Below are 20,634 nucleotides of genomic sequence, written 5' to 3' on the forward strand. Positions count from 1 at the left end.
ATTGGGGGCAGGAGGAGAAGGGGACGAGAGAGGATGAGATGGCTGGATGGCATCACTGACTTGATGGACATGAATCTGAGTGAACTCCGGGAGTTGGTGATGGACAGGGAGGCCTGGTGTGCTGCAGTTCATGGGGTCACAAAGAGTCGGACACGACTGAGCAACTGAACTGAACTGAACAGGGTAAATTAACTTAACTGATCTTCAAATATTTAAATCAATCCTGAATTCCTGGAATAAATCCCACTTGATCATCATGGATCAATTGATAAAACTGTGTGGAAATTGATTGCATCAATTTTCATGAGAGATACTGATCCGCAGTTTTCTCTTTTTTTTGGAACATCTTAACGTACCTTTGGTATCAGACCAATACTGGTCTTACAGAATGAGTTGGGAGACAGTCTCTTCTTTTCAGTCTCCTGGTTATGTATAATTGGTATTCTTTCTTTCTTAAATGTTTGATTGAATTCCCTGCTGAAAACATGGGGGCCTTAAGAGGTTTTGTGTGCTTGTGCTGGGGGTATGGGGGAGTGTTTTAAACTAAAAATTGAGTTTCTTTAATAGTGAGGTTTAGTAGTTCGTGTCATTAAAGGAATTTGTCCATTTCATCTAAGCTGTTGAATTTATTGGCATACAGTTGTTAATAGTATTCACATATTATATTTTTAAAGTATATAGAATTGGTAATGATGCCACTTCTTTCATTCCCAATATAAATAATTTATGTTTTTCTCCCTGATGAACAATGTGGCTTGAAGTGTATCGACTTTATCGATCTTCTCAGAGAACCAGGTTTAAGTCTGCTGGTTTCTGCTTTACCTATTTTATTGACTTCTACATTGATCTTTATTATTTTTCTTTCTTGTGCTTACTTTTTGTTTACTCTGTTCTTTTTTTCTGTTTTTAAGATGAGAGCTGAGCTATTAATGCAAAATCCTTCTTTGCTAATATAAGAATTTAGTGTTACAAATTTCCCCTTAAGCACTGCTTTAATGGCACCCCACTACTTCTGATATATTGTTTTCATCTTCATTCAGTTAAAAAAATACTTTCTAACATCTCCCCCCTTGTTTTTATTTTTTTTAATTTTTATTTTATTTTTCCCCCTTGTTTTTAGATTTTTATTTTTTAGATTTTAATTTTTTTTTTTGGCCGAGTGGCATGGAATGCAGGATCTTAGTTCTCCCACCAGGGATTGAACCTATGCCTCCTGAAGTGGAAGCTCAGAGTCTTAACCACTATACCACCAGTTGTTGTTGAAGTTGAAAATGGCTCAGTCATGTCCGACTCTTTGTGACCCCATGGTCTGTAGCCTGCCAGGCTCCTGTGTTCATGGGGAATCTCCAGGCAAGAATACTGGTTGCCATGCCCTCCTCCAGGGATCTTCCCAACCCAGGGACTGAACCTAGGTCTCCCACATTGCAGGTGGATTCTTTACGATCTGAGCCACCAGGGAAGCTCATGAATACTGGAGTTGGTAGCCCAACCCTTCTCCAGGGGGTTTCCTGACCTAGGAATTGAACTGGGATCCCCTGCAAGTCCCTATGAATTTTCCTTTCATTCTTGGGTTACCAAGAAATGTGTTAGTGAATTTCTAAATATTTGGGGATATTCTAGAGGTCTTGTTTTTGATTTCTAATTTAATTCTATTGTGATCTGAGAGCATACTTTGTAAGATTTATATATCCTTTTCAATTTATATCAAAGTTGTTTTATGGCCTTGGATATGATCTATCTTGCTGCTCATGGTAGTTATCCATAATCCCTAAGTCCCACTGGGGTGACTCAAAGGCCCCTTTTGGAAGCCTGTCCCCATGGCGGGTTTTGTTATGGGAGAGGAAGACTGAGCTTGGCGACTTGAGACTTTCACAGCAGAAACAAGACTGCTCTTTGTTTGAGGGTGAATGCTACCTCATCTGTCAAGACTGTTCACTGCAAATATAATGGTGAGAAATAGCCTGGATAAATAAAGCAGCTGGGGTTCTGCAATTTTGGCATACCTGCAAGAATGTGCAGTCATACTCAGGACCCACGGTAGATTACCCCCCAATAAAGTCACTAAAGTCCTTTTCATTCTCCTGGATTATTTTTTTCTGTCTCTATTTCATTTTGGATAGCTTCTATTTTTTAAAATATTTATTTATTTGACTGTGCTGGGCCTTAGTTGCAGCATGTGGGATCTTTAGTTGTGATATGCAAACTCTGAGTTGTGGCATGTGGGATCTAGTTCCCCAACCAGAAATTGAACTCAAGTTCCTTGCACTGGGAATGTGGAGTCTTAGCCACTGGACCACCAAGAAAGTCCCCATAATTTTATATTTTTATACTTTCAAATTCGCTACTTTTTTCATTTGCAATCTCTAACCTGCTCTTAATCCCATCCAGCATACTTTTATCTCAGATTTAAGTCATTTTATTTCTAGAAGTTTCATTTAGATATTTAAAAAATATGTATCCTCCATTCTGTTTTTAACTTTTTAAACATATGAAATACAGTTATTCTAACTGTTTTAAAGTCTGTTCTTTTTTTCTGTTTTTAAGGTAAGAGCTGAGGTTATTAATGCAAGATCCTTCTTTGCTAATATAAGCATTTAGTGCTATAAATTTCCCCTTAAGTAAGTAAGTGTTAGTTGTTCAGTCATGTCTGACTCTTCGCGACCCCATGGACTGCAGCCCACCAGGCTCCTGTGTCCATGAGATTTTCCAGGCAAGGGTACTGGAGTGGGTTGCCATTTCCTTCTTAAACACTGCTTTAATGGCACCCCACAACTTCTGATATATTGTTTTCATCTTCATTCAGTTAAAAAAATACTTTCTAACACCTCCTCCCCTTGTTTTTAGAGTTAATATGCACTCAGATGGGAAACTCAGAAGATGCCCAGAGCCCTCTCCCTGTATGTGGCCCTGTCCTCTCTGATACTTTATCCTATGAACACTTGCTGCCTTCATCTCCCTGGACTCTCAGCTTCACGTCCTCAGCTCAGGGAACCCTCTGGACTCTACCTCTACCCCTAACATCTGTGTCAGCCCTCAGTCAGTTTCAATTGCTTGCTATTTTCACTATGGGTTGTGTTTTCCTGCTTCTTTGCACATGTGGGAATCTTTGATTGGGTGCTGGAAATTGTGACTTTCACCGTGCTGAGTGCTGGATGGTTTTGCGTCTTTATAAATCTTGAGCTTTGCTCTGTGATGTAGTTCAGTTACTTAGAAACAGTTACTTGGAAACAGTTTTATCCTTTTGAGTCTTGCTTTTATAAATTTGTGATTGTTTTATGATTTTTTTTTTTAGGGAAGAGCAGTGGTCATTCTAGGCTTAATCTAGAAATAATTAAGTCCACGTTACTACTTGTCTAGGACTAATTCATTCTACACTACTGAAGTAAGATCTCCCTAGGGACTTCCTGGTGGTCCAGTGGTTAAGAATCTGCCTTCCAATGCAGGGGACATGGGTTCAGTCCCTGGTCTGGGACGATCCCACATGCCTTGGGGCAACTTAGCCTGTGGGCCACAACAACTGAGCCCATGCATCTAGAGCCCTTGTTCCTCAACATGAGAAGCCACCATATGAGAAACCTGTGCACCAACCAGACAATAGCCCCTGCTCATTGTACCTAGAGAAAGCCTGAGCACAACAGGCTTGAGACCTGGCACAGCTATAAGAACGAAAATCATTTTTAAATGGTTAAAATGGCAATTTAAAAAATATATATATAAAGACCCTCCTAGGTCCTCGACTCAATGCTCTGTGAACTGAATGTATTTGCAGTCCTGGGATTGGAGCAGGCACCCGCCTGGTCCTGTGCGAATGCCATGCGCTATTCGAAAGAGGAGAGTGAAAAAGTTGGCTTAGAGCTCAACATTCAGAAAACGAAGATCATGGCATCTGGTCCCATCACTTCATGGCAAATAGCTGGGGAAACAGTGGAAACAGTGTCAGACTTTATTTTTGGGGGCTCCAAAATCACTGCAGATGGTGATTGCAGCCATGAAATTAAAAGACACTTACTCCTTGGAAGGAAAGTTATGACCAACCTAGATGGTATATTCAAAAGCAGAGACATTACTTTGCTGACTAAGGTCCGTCTAGTCAAGGCTATGGTTTTTCCTGTGGTCATGTATGGATGTAAGAGTTGGACTGTGAAGAAGGCTGAGCACCGAAGAATTAATGCTTTTGAACTGTGGTGTTGGAGAAGACTCTTGAGAGTCCCTTGGACTGCAAGGAGATCCAACCATTCCATTCTGAAGGAGATCAGCCCTGGGATTTCTTTGGAAGGAGTGATGCTGAAGCTGAAACTCCAGTACTTTGGCCACCTCATGCGAAGAGTTGACTCATTGGAAAAGACTCTGTTGCTGGGAGGGATTGGGGGCAGGAGGAGAAGGGGACGACCAAGGATGAGATGGCTGGATGGCATCACTGACTCAATGGACGCGAGTCTGAGTGAACTCTGGGAGATGGTGATGAACAGGGAGGCCTGGCGTGCTGCGATTCATGGGGTCGCAAAGAGTCAGACACGACAGAGCGACTGAACTGAACTGATTCTCCCTAACCCTTTCAGATGGCTCTTTCCTTGAACACGGGTGGCTTCCTCTCAAGCATGTTCTGATCAGTATGCACTCAGATGGGAAACTCAGAAGTCCAGAAGATGTCCAGAGCCCTCTCCTTGTGTGTGGCCTTCTCCTCTCTGATACTTTATCCTACGAATACTTGCTGCCTTCTTCTCCCTGGACTCTCAAGCTTCACGTTCGCAACTCAGGGAGCCTTTTGGACTCTACCTCAATGGTCTGGCCTGCAAGCTCTCTCAGGGATACAAACTGCGGCAGTTACAGAACTCCCTTGGTTTGTTTCCCATCTCAGGATTCCTGTCCTTCATTACATGATATCTGTTGTTATCGGAAAACCATTGTTTCATAGACTGTCATTTTCCTTTTTCTTCTTGTTTCACGAGGAAAGGTGAGGGACTTCTCTGGTGATCCAATGGTTAAGAATCTGCCTCGCAATGCAAGGGACTCAGATTTGATCCCTGGTCAGGTGGACGGAGGAGCCTGGTGGGCTGCAGTCCACGGGGTCGCGAAGAGTTGGACACGACTGAGCAACTTCACTTTCGCTTTTCACTTGCATGCATTGGAGAAGGAAATGGCAACCCACTCCAGTGTTCTTGCCTGGAGAATCCCAGGGACGGAAGAATCTGATGGGCTGCCGTCTATGGGGTCGCACAGAGTCGGACACGACTGAAGCAACTTAGCAGCAGCAACAAGAGTTGTTAGAAGGAAAAAGAAAAGACCAATGATCTAATTAGTTATTTGTTGTTTTATTTTCCTAGGAATCAAGAAATGTTGAGTAGCATGGATGGACGGATCTAAGTGATCCATCACTTAGATCACTTATCACACTAAGTGAAGTTCATCAGAAAGAGAAAGACAAATGCTCCAAAATCACTGCAGATGGTGATTGCAGCCATGAAATTAAAAGACACTTACTCCTTGGAAGGAAAGTTATGACCAACCTAGATAGCATATTCAAAAGCAGAGACATGACTTTGCCAACAAAGGTCCGTCTAGTCAAGGCTATGGTTTTCCTGTGGTCATGTATGGATGTGAGAGTTGGACTGTGAAGAAAGCTGAGAGCTGAAGAATTGATGGTTTTGAGCTGTGGTGTTGGAGAAGACTCTTGAGAGTCCCTTGGACTGCATGGAGATCCAACCAGTCCATCCTAGAGGAGATTAGTCCTGGATGTTCTTTGGAAGGACTGATGCTAAAGCTGAAACTCCAATACTTTGGCCACCTCATGCGAAGAGTTGACTCATTGGAAAAGACTCTGATGCTGGGAGGGACTGGGGGCAGGAGGACAAGGGGACGACAGAGGATGAGATGGCTGGATGGCATCACCGACTCGATGGACATCAGTTTGGGTGAACTCCGGGAGTTGGTGATGGACAGAGAGGCCTGGCGTGCTGCAATTCATGGGGTTGCAAAGAATTGGACACGACTGAACAACTGACCTGATTGTACTTTCATTTCTAGATATTCAATTTGGGTTGTTTTTTTATTTAATCTTCCATGTCTCTGCATAGCATGTTCAATCTTTCCTCTAGCTTCCTGAGTACATGGAATACAGTAATAGTTGCTTCTAGTGTTCTTTTCTACTAACTCTATCATGTGTCAATTTTGGATCAGTTTTAAGTGATTGTTCTCATTATGGATCATGCATTCCTGTTTCATTGCATACTTGGTAATATTTGATAGGTGCCAGAAACTGCAATTTTTACCTCGGTAAGCGTTGAACAATTTTGTTTTCCTATGTGTATTTTTAAGTTTTCTTCTGGGATGCAATTATGTGACTTGGAAATAGTTCGACTCTTTCAGATCTTGCTTTGGAGCTTTTTCAAGTAGCACCAATACATCTAGCTATGACAAACCTAGACAGCATATTAAAAAGCATAGACATTACATTACTTTACCGACAAAGGTCCATATAGTCAAAGGTATGGTTTTGCTAGTAGTCATGTACTGATGTGAAAGTTGGACCCTAAAGAAAGCTGAGTGCCAAAGAATTGATGCTTTTGAACTGTGGTGTTGGAGAAAAACTCGAGAGTCCCTTGGATTGCAAGGAGATCAAACCAGTCAATCCTGAGGGAAAAAAACTGAATATTCTTTGGAAGGACTGATGCTAAAACTCCAATACTTTGGCCACCTGATGCAAAGAGCTGACTCATTGAAAAAGACCCCTGATGCTGGGAAAGACTGAAGGCAGGAGAAGAAGGGGACAAAAGAGGATGAGATATTGGATGGCATCACTGACTCAAGGGACATGAGTTTGAGCAAACTCCGAGAGATGGTGAGGGACAGGGAAGCCTGGTATGCTGCAGTCCATGGGGTCACAAAGAGTCAGACGTGAATGAGAGACTGAACAACAACCAGTATGTGTCATTTAGTTTAAGCCTAAAGACTCTTTCCCAAGCCCTCCCTCACTTCTGAATACTCCATCTGATGCTCTGTAAATTATAAGGTTTTCCCCTCTAGTTAATGGAAATGGAAACTATTCCTAGACTTCTGTAAATTGTAACCATCATTCTTTCTAATCTTTTTGGGTGCTTCTTTCCTGACCTCAAATGTTTTTCTCCCATGCATTCACTGATCAGACTCAAGGGAGACCCTCTGCGAGTCTCCAGGGTTCTCACTCTTTGCAACCATCTCCTCTTCTGCAACTGGCCTCGCAAATTCTAGCTGCATTGGTCTCTCTGAACTCACAGTTCACTGAGTTATACCTGCGTTCCCTTTATTCCCTTTATGATACATCTTGGAATCTTTTTCCAGGTGATAATCTGGGACAATCATAATACACATGCTATTTGTTTTCTGCCTCTCAAGGATCATTATCCTTCGTTGCCTGATAGTCAGTGTCTTAAAATGCTTTGCTTAATATATTTCCCCTCAGATTTTAGCTGTTTCAGGCAGGATTGTAAATCTGATGTCTTTTAATAGCTCTTATCTGGAACCTGCTGCTGATGCCAAGTCGCTTCAGTCATATCCAACTCTGTGCGACCCCATAAACGGCAGCCCACCAGGCTCTGCCATCCCTGGGATTGCGGTCCCCACAATTTTCAAGGCCTAATATGAACAATTTTTGTAGTTGTTGGTCCTATTTCTAATAGTTAAAATTTACTCATAAACTTGTTGAGAGATTATGATTTTAATCTAAAACTAAAAGTTTAAATTTAAACCCCAGCAAATGAGTTCAGTCACTGTTTCTAAGGATACTTATTTCATCAACAAATACTTGTGCACCTAGTGTATGGTATATGGTAGCCATATTTCTAATTTCTGGGGATTACGGCCATGAATGAGACTAAATCCCTGGCCTCACAGAGTTCATATTTTAGTGGACGTGTTGTTTAAAAACGTTTAGTGGACATGTTGCTTAAAAACGTTAGCATGATGTATTTGTGAATTTGTCAAAGCCTTTTGGCAGAAAGCTCAAAACAATAAAACTAAGTGATGGAAAAAATTCTAAGGAACAATGTTAAATCCAGGCATATTTTCAGCTTGAAATCTGTCAACAGGTTAGTAGCCCTGAACCACAGTTATGTAGCCTGTGGGCAACTTTTATTCACTTTGGACATAAGTTGCAGGAGGCAAGTGCCTGGCCTGTTAGTCGCCCTCTGGATTCCCAGGGCCTAAGGCAACCTCCTCTTCAGGGGACCTCATCTTGGTTCCTACAGGGCCACAAGGGACAGGAAACAGCTAGCCAGGACCGTAGGGATGAAAAGGCTTAAGTGCAACACATCAGGGGGAGATGAACAGGTAACATGAAGCTGGCTGCTCGTCCTCCATTGTCAGTCGTTTCAAATTTACGACTGGCAGGTGAGAGCAGACACTTTCTGCCTTTGGTTTGGTTCCTGACTTTTTAACACGGTTGGTCCAAGTCCTTTGCCTTGATTTCCCCAGGTAAGGGCAAGGGAGGAGAGTAAGAAGAAAAGGGAGTCTGTAGCTTCTGAACTTTACTTTTTAGGGGTGTGTGTGTGGAATTTAGGAATATGTGGGAACACACGGCAAACGTGAATACGCTGGACAAGACAGATGTGCTGGAGGGTGGGGTAGGGTTGGGGGGTGGTGGTCAGGGACCCAAGCCATGTGTGTCCGTCGTCTGACCCCCGAACACCCAAACACCAGGGTAACCCACCTGGGCGCCGGCAAGTCCTGCCGCTCCATAAGCCTCAGGGTAGATGGGAGGCGTGGGCTGGTGCCGGTGGACTCAGCTCGCCGTGCGGCAGGTCTGGGGTAGCACCGGGCGTGCGGACCCGAGTGGCCCGGCCCCGAGCGGCCCGGCCCCGCCGCCAGCCAGCACGTGCTCGGGGCGACGCTGGCGGGCGCGGGCGGAGGCCCAGGCGGGGCGGGGGCGCGGCCGGGCGGCCACGTGACGGGCGGCGCGGGTATTAAGCGGCGCGGCAGCCGCTCGGAGCCCGAGCTGGTGCTTCGCCCGCGACCCAGCGCCCAGCGTACCGCCCCGAGAGGACCGCGCGAAGGTCACCCCGCGCCCGCCTGCCCGCCGCCCGCGCCTCGCCGGCTCCGCCGCGTCTCCGCCCGTCCGCCCGCCCGTCCGACCCCGCGCGCCGCGCCGCCGCCCGGACCACCGAGCGCCATGAACCAGATCGAGCCTGGTGTGCAGTACAACTACGTCTACGAGGATGACGAGTACATGATCCAGGAGGAGGAGTGGGACCGCGACCTGCTCCTCGACCCCGCCTGGGAGAAGCAGCAGAGGAAGGTCAGCCAGGGGCGCGTGCTCACCGTCTGCGGGCTCGACCCGCTCGTCCGTGTGTCCCCTTACCCGGGGGGCCGCCCGCGCGGGGTCGCCGCCGAGCGGGTGGACTAGCGGGAGGGCGCTTGATGGAGGGCTCTGTGGTCCCGTGTCCTAGAAGCCCGGGTGCCCCGAGAGAGAGGAGATCAAGTCCAGGGACGGTCACGGAACTGGGCGTCGTGGGTGCGCGCGCGCATGTGCGTGGGTGCGCGCGTGTGTCACACAAGAGTTACAAAACGAAAAATGTGAAGGGAAGAGCAGTGCGGGCGTTTCAGTTTTAACCCGCGTTAGACCAGAATCTAAAAAGAGTCTCAGGTCAGCTCCTGACCCCTCGAGTCTGTGATCTTCACCACAGAGTTATTTCCTGGTCCCGTTGTGTTCAGCAACGCCCCCCCATCCCTCCCCAAATAAAAGAGGTCAAATGAATATCAGCTTCATTCCGATTTTCACAGGGCTGCCCCAAAGAAGAACTGGAAATCATTTATTAAATGTTCTAGGGCTTCTTGGAGAGGGATGCTGTATGATCACCAGACATTCACCCATAAAAGTTATTTCACACTCTATTTATGGTTCGTTGAGGTAAGCACCAGGGACGAGGGAGTCAGCCAGCTCTGAAAGTTCCCTGCTCATCTTCGTTGGCGCTCTCTGGGGGCCCAGTGGAACATTCCACTATTTCAAGGTTTCTTCTTGATCCCCTTGGCTAGAACTCTAGCGACTGCTCACCAGGAGGCTAAATCCCGCCTCCGTTTGACTGGGCGCAGAGCCTGGCCGGGTCAGGGATGCCAGCGCAGACCTGTTCACCCAACCTTCTGATGACAGTGTCCTGGCAGAAGCAAAGTGCCCTATGCTTTTTCACCCCCTGTTTTTCTTGGGGTGGGGCAAAGTGGGTTTCCCTTCTAAGGGCCTGCTTTTAAGTGGATAACGTCTGTTGACCATATGTGTGCATGGGAATGCTCTGTGTAGCTGCCACAGTGGGTGATTATCTGATAGTGCCTGGTGAATAAGTGTCTGGCTGCAGGAAACACATCCCATACTCCTAACAAGCAGAAGCAGAGAGGTCTCATATTTGGATGAATATCAAATAACCATTTTAGAGGGCTTTTTGGTTATTTATAAAATAACCAAATATTTTCAAATCCAGATTTTTCTTTTGTTGTCATTTCTCTGTTAAGGAGATCACTTAATAAATTCTTTATTTGAAAGCTCCAGTTTAGCTACATTTCATTCTCCCTCTGAGTCCTACCTTCTTGAAAACAGTGGAATGAGAGTAATAAGTGGAAGTTGAGTCAATAGAGGAGAATAAAATTTCAGACCTTCTACAGTTTTTAAAATGACTTATTGTGAGGGAAACAGCTGGCCTGAGGATTATTACTATTTATTATTATTGTGTCATCTGGGCTGATGGATGCATCATCAGTCAGAAAGAAGTTAAATCGTTGCTTTAATTTTTAACAGTGTATTTCTTTTTAAAAAAGTTTTCCATGGTTTTGATTACTACATTCTTTTCATGGATTTTTTTTAAGTTTTAAGTCTTGCAAAGATTGTTCTTTTTTTCTCATGATAGGTAGTCTGCCCATCATTTTTGAAAGTAATAGTCTAATCACAACAGTTTCTGTTGATTTTTTTTAAATGACAGTACAGGGTGAGTTAATTTTAATTTCCAAAAGCCATATAGACATATGTCATTTGTCATATATACATATATGTATATAATATATATATTTGTATACAGTTTTTAATTATTTTATATATAATGTATAATTATATATAATTTTTAATTTTTACATGCTATTTGGGGATATAATTTCCTTGTTGTAATTTTTTAAAGTTTGGGGTTCCTATGTGAATATATTATTAAAACTGTATAACACTTGAAATATGTTATTGAAAAACAGACAGATGTCCTGGTCCTAGTACAGAATAATGCTAAAAAGTGAGAATTAATTTTTTTTTCTCAGGTAGGTTGAGTGCTGTGCTGTGACATTAGCGAAAAACAAAACAGAAGGAAGCTTTCCATTAGGACATGGACCTGAACAGATCCAGAAGACCCTCTGCTTTTTGTAGAGAACCCACTCGAGGCAGTAAAATAGTTCTGAGCTGTGAGGTCGCAGCAGCCAGAGCAGTGGCCTCTATTTATGTCCTATGAGCCAAACTGCTAGAACAGGACAAGGATAAAATGCCATTGTTTCTATTGTGGGCTACCTTCTCCACACTTGCCGTTTCAGTGATATGCCGGGTATGAGATCTGTCAACAGATGCTGGTAACACATGATGACGTCTGTAGTGTTATAATGGATGTGGGGCCTAATTATATCCACAGTTCACAGAGCCTCCTGGACTGTGGTAATCCTTGCTCTCTGGCATGGAATTCCTCACTACAGGGGGACTTAGTGAAAGTATACCGCTGTGTGTGTGTGAGGAGAGGTTTCTTTTTGTGTTTTTACATCAGTTTTGTCGTCTTGACTATTTTGACGTGTACAGTTCAGTGGTGTTAAGCACATTCATATTGTGCAGTCAGTCTGCGTGGCTCTTTCCTCCTTGCAAAAACCCAGTAAACTCTGTACCCACTGAACAATAATTTTCTATTGCCCCCACCCCTAGCTCCCGGCAACCACCCTTCTACTTTCTGCCTCTATGAATTAGACCCCAAGGGACCTCCTCCTGGAATCATGCACTATTTACCCCTTTGGTGTCTGGTTGATTTCACTTAGCATCATGTCCTCTAGGTTCATCCATGTTCTGTCATGTGTCAGAATTTCCTTACTTTTTAAAGCTGAATAATAATTCACTGACTGTATGGACCACATATTTTGGTTACCCATCCATTCATTGATTCACACATGGGTTGCTTGTACCTTTTGGTTATTGTAAATAGTGCCGTGAACATGGGTGTATAAATACCTTTTCTTGACCTTGCTTTCAGTTTTGTTTTGTTTTTTTGATTGTGTACCAAGAAGTGAAATCTCTGGTTCCTGTGGCAATAATTCGCTTTCAACTTTTTGAGGATGCACCGTGCTCTTGCCACAGTTTAGAAGATGTTGAATTTAGCAAGAGTGTGTACAGGTGCTTCAGAGTTCTCCCCTGCTGTTTCCAGGGGTATTTGAGAATATTTGTATTCATGTAAATGGGGCTCTCTTCAGTGGACTTTTAAAACTTCTAGATCTTTGGTGCTTAGAAATAAGTTTCTCTTGGAAGCAAAGAGCACATTCAGCCTTTAATTCAACAGTGGCTTAATTGGGAGGTGACTTGTCAGAGCAGCAATGCTGAATATGTGTGCTATCTCCGTGGGCACCGAGTGCTGTCCTTCACCACCCTGCAAGGCTAAAACAGGCCTTCTAAGGAAGTGACTGTGTGTTTCGATAATAAAGTCTTCTTCCATCCTTAATCTGTAAGAGCTAGGTGATCAATACACTTTTCTGTTCATTGGCAATAAGAGAGTTGTTCACTTATTCCACATTCAGAATTCTGATAATTTCTCATTGTTTCTAAAGAAATTCAGGTTCTGTGTATTTACAATTTAGATGGACCAGGTCACCGTTCACTTCAGTGCACTGGCTGTCAGTCCTGCCATCAGACTAAAATGTTGCCATGTGGGGTCAGGCGGTGGGGAAGGACACTTGTGTGGGAGTAGCTGCCCACAGGTCCGGATTAAATAGAGAGTTCAGAAACTGCCAGTTGCCCCTTTCCATGTTCTGATGAGCACCTGTTAGCTTAGGATGCAGGTTTGGGCTCTTCTACCCTGCACATTGGAGTACGCTCCTGCAGAAATTTTTCCTGGGGAAGAAAAGGTGAGAATCGTTCCAACAAGGTGAATGATGAAACCAAGGGCCTGTGAAGTGTCTCAAATTCAAGAGCCCCAGATGAACCTCATCTCTGCCTGGTACCCTCTGTTTGGCCATAATTAAGTCACTAAACCTTTAGAGTTGTGTCTCTTCATCTGGAAAATACAAATAAGGGATTCCCTGTCTTTCTTGCCTCATAGTTTTTCAGAATCAAATGGTCAAACTAGTTTCCACCGAAGGGGCTTTGTAGACTGCACAATGATCTGTAAATGTAAATATTATTACTATCCTTATGCAGCCAATAGTTGTTAATTTCATCAAGCAGTGTCGATAGTAATCAGTATTGTGATTGGACTTTCGAGGGAAGAAGAAACACATTATTTGTTCCTTAGTGATTTGGATGTACTTTTTTGTGTGTGAAGTAAAATGTACAGAGCATAAACTTCACCATTTTAACCACTTTTAGGTGTACAGTTCAGTGACATTAGTACAGTCACATCTGACCTAGAGAGGTGGGGTGGGGGAGGGTAAGAAAGTCACCAAGTGGCCAGACCGGGAGTCGGGCCTCGAGACACTCAGCTCCGTGTTAATGGATGTGCTTGCTGACGTCTCTGCTATTCAAGATGTGTTTGAAGAAGTGTGAAGAAGAGAGGAGCTTAACTGAAGCCAAAGACGCAGAATCAGTCCCAGTGCTCCGTGACAACCTAGACAAGTGGGATGCAGTGGGAGGTAGGAGGGAGGTTCAGGAGGGAGGGAACATGTGCGTGCTTATGGCTGATTCATGTTGATGTATGGCAGAAGCCAACCCAATAATTGTCAAGTAATTGTCCTCCAATTAAAAATAAATAGAAAAAAACAAATTCAGAGAGAAAATTACATTGGTAAACTGGGGAACCAGGTTATAGACGACCTGGGATGCCAGGGTGAGTGTGGACTTCGAGCTCCAAGAGTGCTATTGGGAATGCTTGAGCTAGGGGGAGCCACGTTTCCAGTAGTTTACTGTTTGCAGAATAAATGGGAGTCGGTAAGCACCTGAGGTGGAGGATCCAGGTAGAACTCATTACAGGGACTATACATTTCAAGTGGTGAGGATTAGAAGCAGTTCTGAGGAAGGCATTGATTTGAGAGAGATCAGGAGGGATTATAAAAAGTATTAAATAACCCCATGTGGTTCCCTGGCAGGCTGTTGTATAAATCCAATTAAGCGGACATGATCTCACCATTAGAGCTCCTGGACTTAAAACTCAAGATAGTGATATTGACAAGTAACAAAACTAACCAGGAGTACCTGCTTCTCCACTAGGAGATGTGTCTGGGCAGAAAGCTAACCGTTTACGGGATGCAGGGGGCCGAGTGCTGAGGGGCCAGTTGTGCATCCAGGTGGCTATTGCTTAAAGAGAGGGATTGGAGTTTCAGGTATCCATTGATGTCGAGAGAGAGTTGATGATGGGCAGGCTTATAAGACAGGATCTTGTAGGAGCCCTAAGAGACCTCTGCCCCCAGAGTGGCTGTTGTTCTCAAGGTGCCCTTGGTTTGCTATGCAGAGTCACAGGTGCAGTAGCTGTAAGGTGGAGAAGTCAGTCTTTTTCTCTTCATCTTCTTTTGGGTACTGTGATATGTCCTGGAGTCTGCCCTTCACCCTTCATCCTAATTCACCGAGGAAGAAACTTGAACCCCAAATAAGCTTTTCTGAGAGTGTGGGAGGAGGAATGGAACTCTTAGCTGGGAAACCTAATGAACACAGCTTCAGAAAACTGTCAGAATGCCCTGCAGTCTCTTGCTGCAGCTGGGAGACACCTACAGAGAAGGCGCAGCTCCGGGGTGGGTGGGGGTGCTCCCATGACGAGCAGAGGAGTTGACACGGAATACGTTGGAGGACAGTCAGAACTGTACCACTGTTTCCCTGGGAACGGGACTAGTTCTTCCAGAAAGAACAGAAAGCAAAGATGAGGGGAAATCGCTTGCTAACTACTGTGCTAGACGAATTTCTCAGGCAGGACCATCTCAAACACAAGAGATGGGTCTGTGTTTTACACAAGCACCTGTCTGAGCAATTGCACACACACCTCTCAGTATACCCCCCCACCCACAATTTCCTTGAGCAGAAACTGGGAGTAGAAGATTGTTCCCTTGCAACCTGTACTGAAGAGCAGAATGGAAGTGGAGCAGGAGTGTGGCCATTCGTTCTTTGGCAGCTGTTGATTACGGTCATGCTGGGGACCAGGGTTAGAGCATGGAGCTGGCTCCATCCCAGGCCTTAAGGGGCCTGCAGCATAGTTCAAAAGACAGGGGAGTGAGAAGCACAGAGGAGAGACCGGCTCACAGATGAAGCGGAGAACATTTCCAGAGCCCCTTCTGCATGGTTCCTGGTCACGGTGCTTGGAAGCATCTTCCTCGCTGGCACCCAGGTGGGGAACCTGGGATTTAGCCTCGAGCCCTTCCTCTCTCCCAGCCCCTGTGGAGCCCACCTCCTAAAGTCCCCCAGACCCTGCCCCTTCCTCCACCATGTGCTTGAAGGCCCTTCAGAGTCTCTGGATGGGGGCGGTGGCCTCTGCTTTGTCACCCTTCCACACTCCGTGCTTGTGCTCGGACTCGTCCCCCGATGCTGCAGGAGTGATCTTTATGAAACACAAGCCTGGTCGTGTATTTCTACTTAAAGCCACTCTGTGGTTCTTTTTTAAAATTTATTTATTTGGCTGCCTTGGGTCTTAGGAGTGGCACACGGACCTTTGATGTGTTTTTTGGGGTTTTTCATTGCTGCACGATGACTCTAGCTGTGGCTCGCAGGCTTCATTGCTCCATGGGAACTTAGTTCACCAGCCAGGGATTGATCCTATGTCCCCTGCATTGCAAGGCAGATTCTAACCACCGGACCCCCAGGGAAGTCTCCCTCTGTGGTTCTTTATTGCCTTGAGGGGGCCTTTCAGACCTCTCACGGGGGTTTGGGAGGCCAGGCCATCCTCCGTCTGCTACTCCTCTTACCCCAAGGGTCCTTGGGGTCATCGTGTTGTTTTTAGTTCGTCCCTCTGCTTATACCGGAGTCCGGCCTCCTCCTGGTTCTGGGAGCTCTTCGTGCTCAGGCCCCTGCACTAGAACGTGGCTCACTAGATGCTCTCCTGGTCTCTCCCATGAGCAGATGCTCTTATTTGGTCCCCTGGGCCTACTCAGAGTCTGCACTCACATTTGTGAAGTACAGAAATTATTAGTCATATTTTGGAAAAGAATTTAGTACAGTTATTAATAATTTTTTTTGCAATCTTTGTAACTCCATGAGCTACTGATGTATTAAATCCAACTCACACTAATGTTTAATGCTCCTTAAAGCTGTTTTCTCAAAGCATTTTCTCAAGGTCCACAAATGATGGATTTCTCCGACTTAGTTCTTATTCCAAGACTGATCCTAGAAAGAGAAACTGCTTAATGTTTTTTAAAAGTTGCAATTTAGAGATAAAATAAAAAAATAAAATAAAACCATACATGTAGATATATTTAAAATAAAATAAAACCATACATGTAGATATATTTAAATGATAATAAAACCATACATGTAGATATATTTAAATGATAATAAAATGTGTCACCCCATGAATGAACAAAATTCTGATAACCTAGATTTAATTTCACGTGACTCTTTTGTCCAGATTGAAAACATCTACCCATGTAATAAAATTCCAAACTCATTTAGACAGAGAAGTAGACATTTAAATTTGTTTTTCTGTGTGTAAAACCTGGTAAAACAAGAATTTTTGGAAGACATGCCAGGCTTCACAGTAGCAGAATTAGAAAATAGGGAAGAGATGCAGGTGATTCTGCAGAGTGTGTGGACCCTAGAAAAGAATCTGCCTGGGACAGTCTTGGTATAAGCCAAATCCAGGACCACAGAGTTAGCGTGCTTTGAGTTGTTGTGTTTGTTTTTGCTAGGGGTTAAATATTAGGCATCATTCCTAGAGATTACTGTATAATGAAAATGGATTCTTATTAGTGTCTGTTACAACATGAAAATCTTGCTATCTTAGTAAAAAACTCCTATTTTTTTTAGTAATTGTGAGGGTCAAGTGGACAAGTAGGTGACTATGAGATTGAGGTGGGAAATGACAGCAGCATTTGATATTGAACATATGACTGCATCTCATATAGATACTTATAACTGAGATTGGCAAATCAAGAAATCCTATCTTTTAGAGTCATGAGGGGTCTTTTAAGTTACTTTATCATAGATAGTCGAACAGGATAGGAAGATAATAATTACTTAGGAGATAACCTCATTGCTTTTTTTAGAATTTTAAGATATTTTGTACATATTAGGTTGAACCATAGGGAATTTTTGACACTAACCATTTTGACCTCCCCAAACTGCAGTTTCTTATGGCTCAACCCTATAAAACCACTGTATCACTGCTACTGTCCCACTGTATTTGAGGTACAATATTTGACCAAGACCATAAAACTGAAATCAGCTTGTTTCTGGTCTTATCTCTAGTGCCTTTGGTATTCAACTGGGAAAATAAGAGGGTGGTTAGGTTTCTGTAGCAGTTAAAATTGAAAGGTTTGGATTGAGGGATTGACAGCCCATGGAAATATCGGAAAGAAAGGTCAAGCCTAGAGATTTACATGCAGGAGTTACCTGCTCAGAGGCCAAGTTTGAAACTGGTAGGAGGGGGAAGTGGAAGACGTACCTGGCAGACGCTGAGGTGAGCTAACATCGAGGGCTCCTGCAGGAAGCAGTAATTACCGAAATGCGGAAGCATTGCTTTTCTGGATGAAAACATGCATTTATTGGATGACTTGGAACCACTCAAACTGTCGAAATGTCTTTGCTTTTCTTCCTGGAGAAATCTCACCTTGGTGTTTTGTTGGAACTTTGCCAGTCCATCTGAATCTGGCATTTGAGTTGGTTTAGTTGCTAGAACAGAAACCCAGGGACTTGGCACCGTGGAATGGGAGCTCTTTTAGCTCATGAGATAAGTTATGGTTTCCAAAGGAAGTGAAAAGCTGTAAGAAACTATTTGTGGTGTGTGCTCAAGTCTGTGACATAGAATCCATCTGCAACTGGAGGGGCCAAGGCGGGGCCTTCTTGAGGAAGACTTTGTTGCAAATCTGTAAGGATTATTAAGAGAAGTAGTTTCATGACTGAAAAGAATTAGTTTCATCTTAACATACCAAATGTAGCATTCAACCACAAGGTAGATTTCTCTTTTCTGTTTTTGTTTATTATTATTATTTGGTTGCACCATGCAGCATGTGGGATTTAATTCCCCAACTAGGGATTGAACCCATGTACCCTGAATTGGAAGCTCAGAGTTTTAACCAGTGGACTGCCAGGGAAGTCTGTAATATTCCCTTTGATTTTTCCTTTCACCCTTAGGTTACCTAGAAATGTGTTATTGAATTTCCAGTGACCTGGGAATTTTCTGGAGGGCTTTTTGTTTCTGATTTCTAACTTAATTCTATTGTGGTCTGAGATACTTTGTAAGACTTAAATCCTTTTAAATTTATTGAGAGTTGTTTCATGGCTCTGAATATGATATATCTTGCTGGTCATGCTGGTTCTTTATAATCCCCAAGTCTCATCTGAGTGATTCAAAGTGCCCATAATAGAAACCTCCATACACAGTGGGTTTTGTTATAGGAGAGAAAGACTGAGCTCTGGGAGTCTTGACTGCCAAGGAAGTCCCAACTTTTTCTGTGTTATTGTTTATAAAATTTTAAAATGAGATGAATGGTGGTCCTCATTCCAGTGTTTTGTTTCAAGTTTTTTTTAAATGTTGTTTATATTTGTTTTTTCAGTATAACAATAAAAGAAAAATATTCCAATAAGACAGTAAAAATGGTCTTTTAAAATATGGATTTTTTGCTAGTGGATTAAAAAAAGAGGGGGAGGGGACTTGGCACATGGTTCCCAGTATCCCAAGCTATTCACTGTTATAGGGCAAAGCAGCTCTTTACTGAGAATTTCCAGGCACTGTTTTAAGCAGACATATTATTTTATTCCAATGTCATGGCAGTCTTAAGAGATGAGTATTGTGATTCTTACTTTTCCATTAGGGAGGTTAAGTAACCCACCTACGGGTGGTTGAGGGTGGGGAAGTGGTAGCTAGGAAATGTACACAGAATTTTGTCTGTATTACAAAGATATCTTTCACAATCAAAATTTTATAAAATACAGAGGTGCTAATTATTTTATTGTGTATTTTGATCTGCAAGTGGCAGAGCTGAATTTTGTATCCAGGTGACTTAACTCCAGAGGAGGTGCTTTTATTTTTAAAAGATTTATCTTGTTGAAGTTTGGTTGATTTACAATATTGTGTTAATTTCTGCTACATAGCAAAGTGATTCAGTTATATACATATATTCTTTTTCATATTCTTTTCCATTATAGTTTCTTACAGGATATTGAATATAGTTTTCTATGCTATACAGTAGGACCTTGTTGTTTATCCATTATATATTGGATTGAACCAAAATATGGGTTGATAAGAAAATTCATTCAGGTTTTCTCTTAGCATCTTATGCAAAACTCTAATGAACCTTTTGGCCAACCCCAAATATAATAGTTTGCATCTGCTAAACCCAGATTCCCCATGCATCGCTCCCCCAAACCCCTGTTTAAAAGGGGGTGTGTGTCTGGATTTTTAATTTCTAACGGGGACTGTCTGATGAGAATGAGAAGACTAAATCTGAGACATGGAAGATATTGTCCTTCCAAGATTTTCCCATAGTCAGGCTCTAGCAATCACTCCGTCCCACAGAAATGCCAGAGGAGGAGCACAGGGGCCACAGGGGAAGCCAACTGCATCTTTCAAATGGAGGCTTATTGGACATGCCACTAAGGGCACATCTTTGGAATTAACCACTGGTCTGTCTGACACAGGTCCAAAAAGAAACTGGAGTTCAGGATGCCTAAGTAATTGAGTCAGTTCCCTTTTGGAACGAGAAAAGGAGACTTCCAGAGGCAAGAGTGTAGATTAGAGCCATCTTCCTGCAGACACGATGTCTTAGTGGACAAGGATGCTCGCCAAGACTTGGGCTCCATAGACATTTGGCCAGTGGCAGTGCCAAGGACTCCCTTCACTTTACATTGAAAATATCCTGCCTTTCTTTTATTTATTTTTAACTTATAGAAAATTTCAAGCATGCACAGAAGCAAAGAGAACATACAGTGAATCCCTCTGAACCCTACGGGCAAGTTTCGCAAATAAACGATGCCCGGCTCTTCCCCCAACCTCAGCTTTATTGAGGTGTCATTGAGAAGTGAAAAAGTGTATATATTTATTATGCCACATGTTTTGGTAAATGTGTACATTGTGAAGTAATTACCAGGGATGTGCAATCCTAAAAGGAAAAAAAAGTTATGTTCAACAGATGCTTTATTCTTTAAACAAAATTGTGACGCAAAACTGCCAAGTGAGCCAATTGTTACCTTCCCTGTTTTGAAAGTTCTGGCTCCTCCCCCAGACCCAGGCTTCCTGCTACCTGCTTTTGACCATCCAGGCCTCTTCCCTGCTCTGCTTGGACACCTCTCCTAACCCCTAGTTCCCCTGATAATTTCTC

General features: G+C 43.4%; 1 protein-coding gene and 1 long non-coding RNA gene across 3 annotated transcripts in view; one reads left to right on the plus strand and one right to left on the minus strand.

Annotated features, from left to right (window-relative positions):
- Positions 1 to 9,455, minus strand: part of LOC138430000 (uncharacterized) — a 44,256-nt gene extending 34,801 nt beyond the window's left edge. The window contains exon 1 of one of the 2 annotated variants that reach the window (XR_011252948.1): positions 9,292 to 9,455. This is a non-coding gene — a long non-coding RNA (uncharacterized lncRNA). The remainder of the gene's footprint in view (positions 1 to 9,291) is intronic. The other variant, XR_011252949.1, reaches the window with a different exon arrangement.
- The window catches only part of ACTN2 (actinin alpha 2), a 77,130-nt gene continuing 65,233 nt past the window's right edge, over positions 8,738 to 20,634 (plus strand). The window contains exon 1 of the mRNA XM_069571610.1: positions 8,738 to 9,268. Coding sequence (XP_069427711.1) covers positions 9,143 to 9,268 — 126 coding nt within the window. The 5' untranslated portion in view covers positions 8,738 to 9,142. The remainder of the gene's footprint in view (positions 9,269 to 20,634) is intronic.

This window comes from Ovis canadensis, chromosome 25 (assembly GCF_042477335.2).
Source record: "Ovis canadensis isolate MfBH-ARS-UI-01 breed Bighorn chromosome 25, ARS-UI_OviCan_v2, whole genome shotgun sequence".
Taxonomy (NCBI): Eukaryota; Metazoa; Chordata; class Mammalia; order Artiodactyla; family Bovidae; genus Ovis; species Ovis canadensis.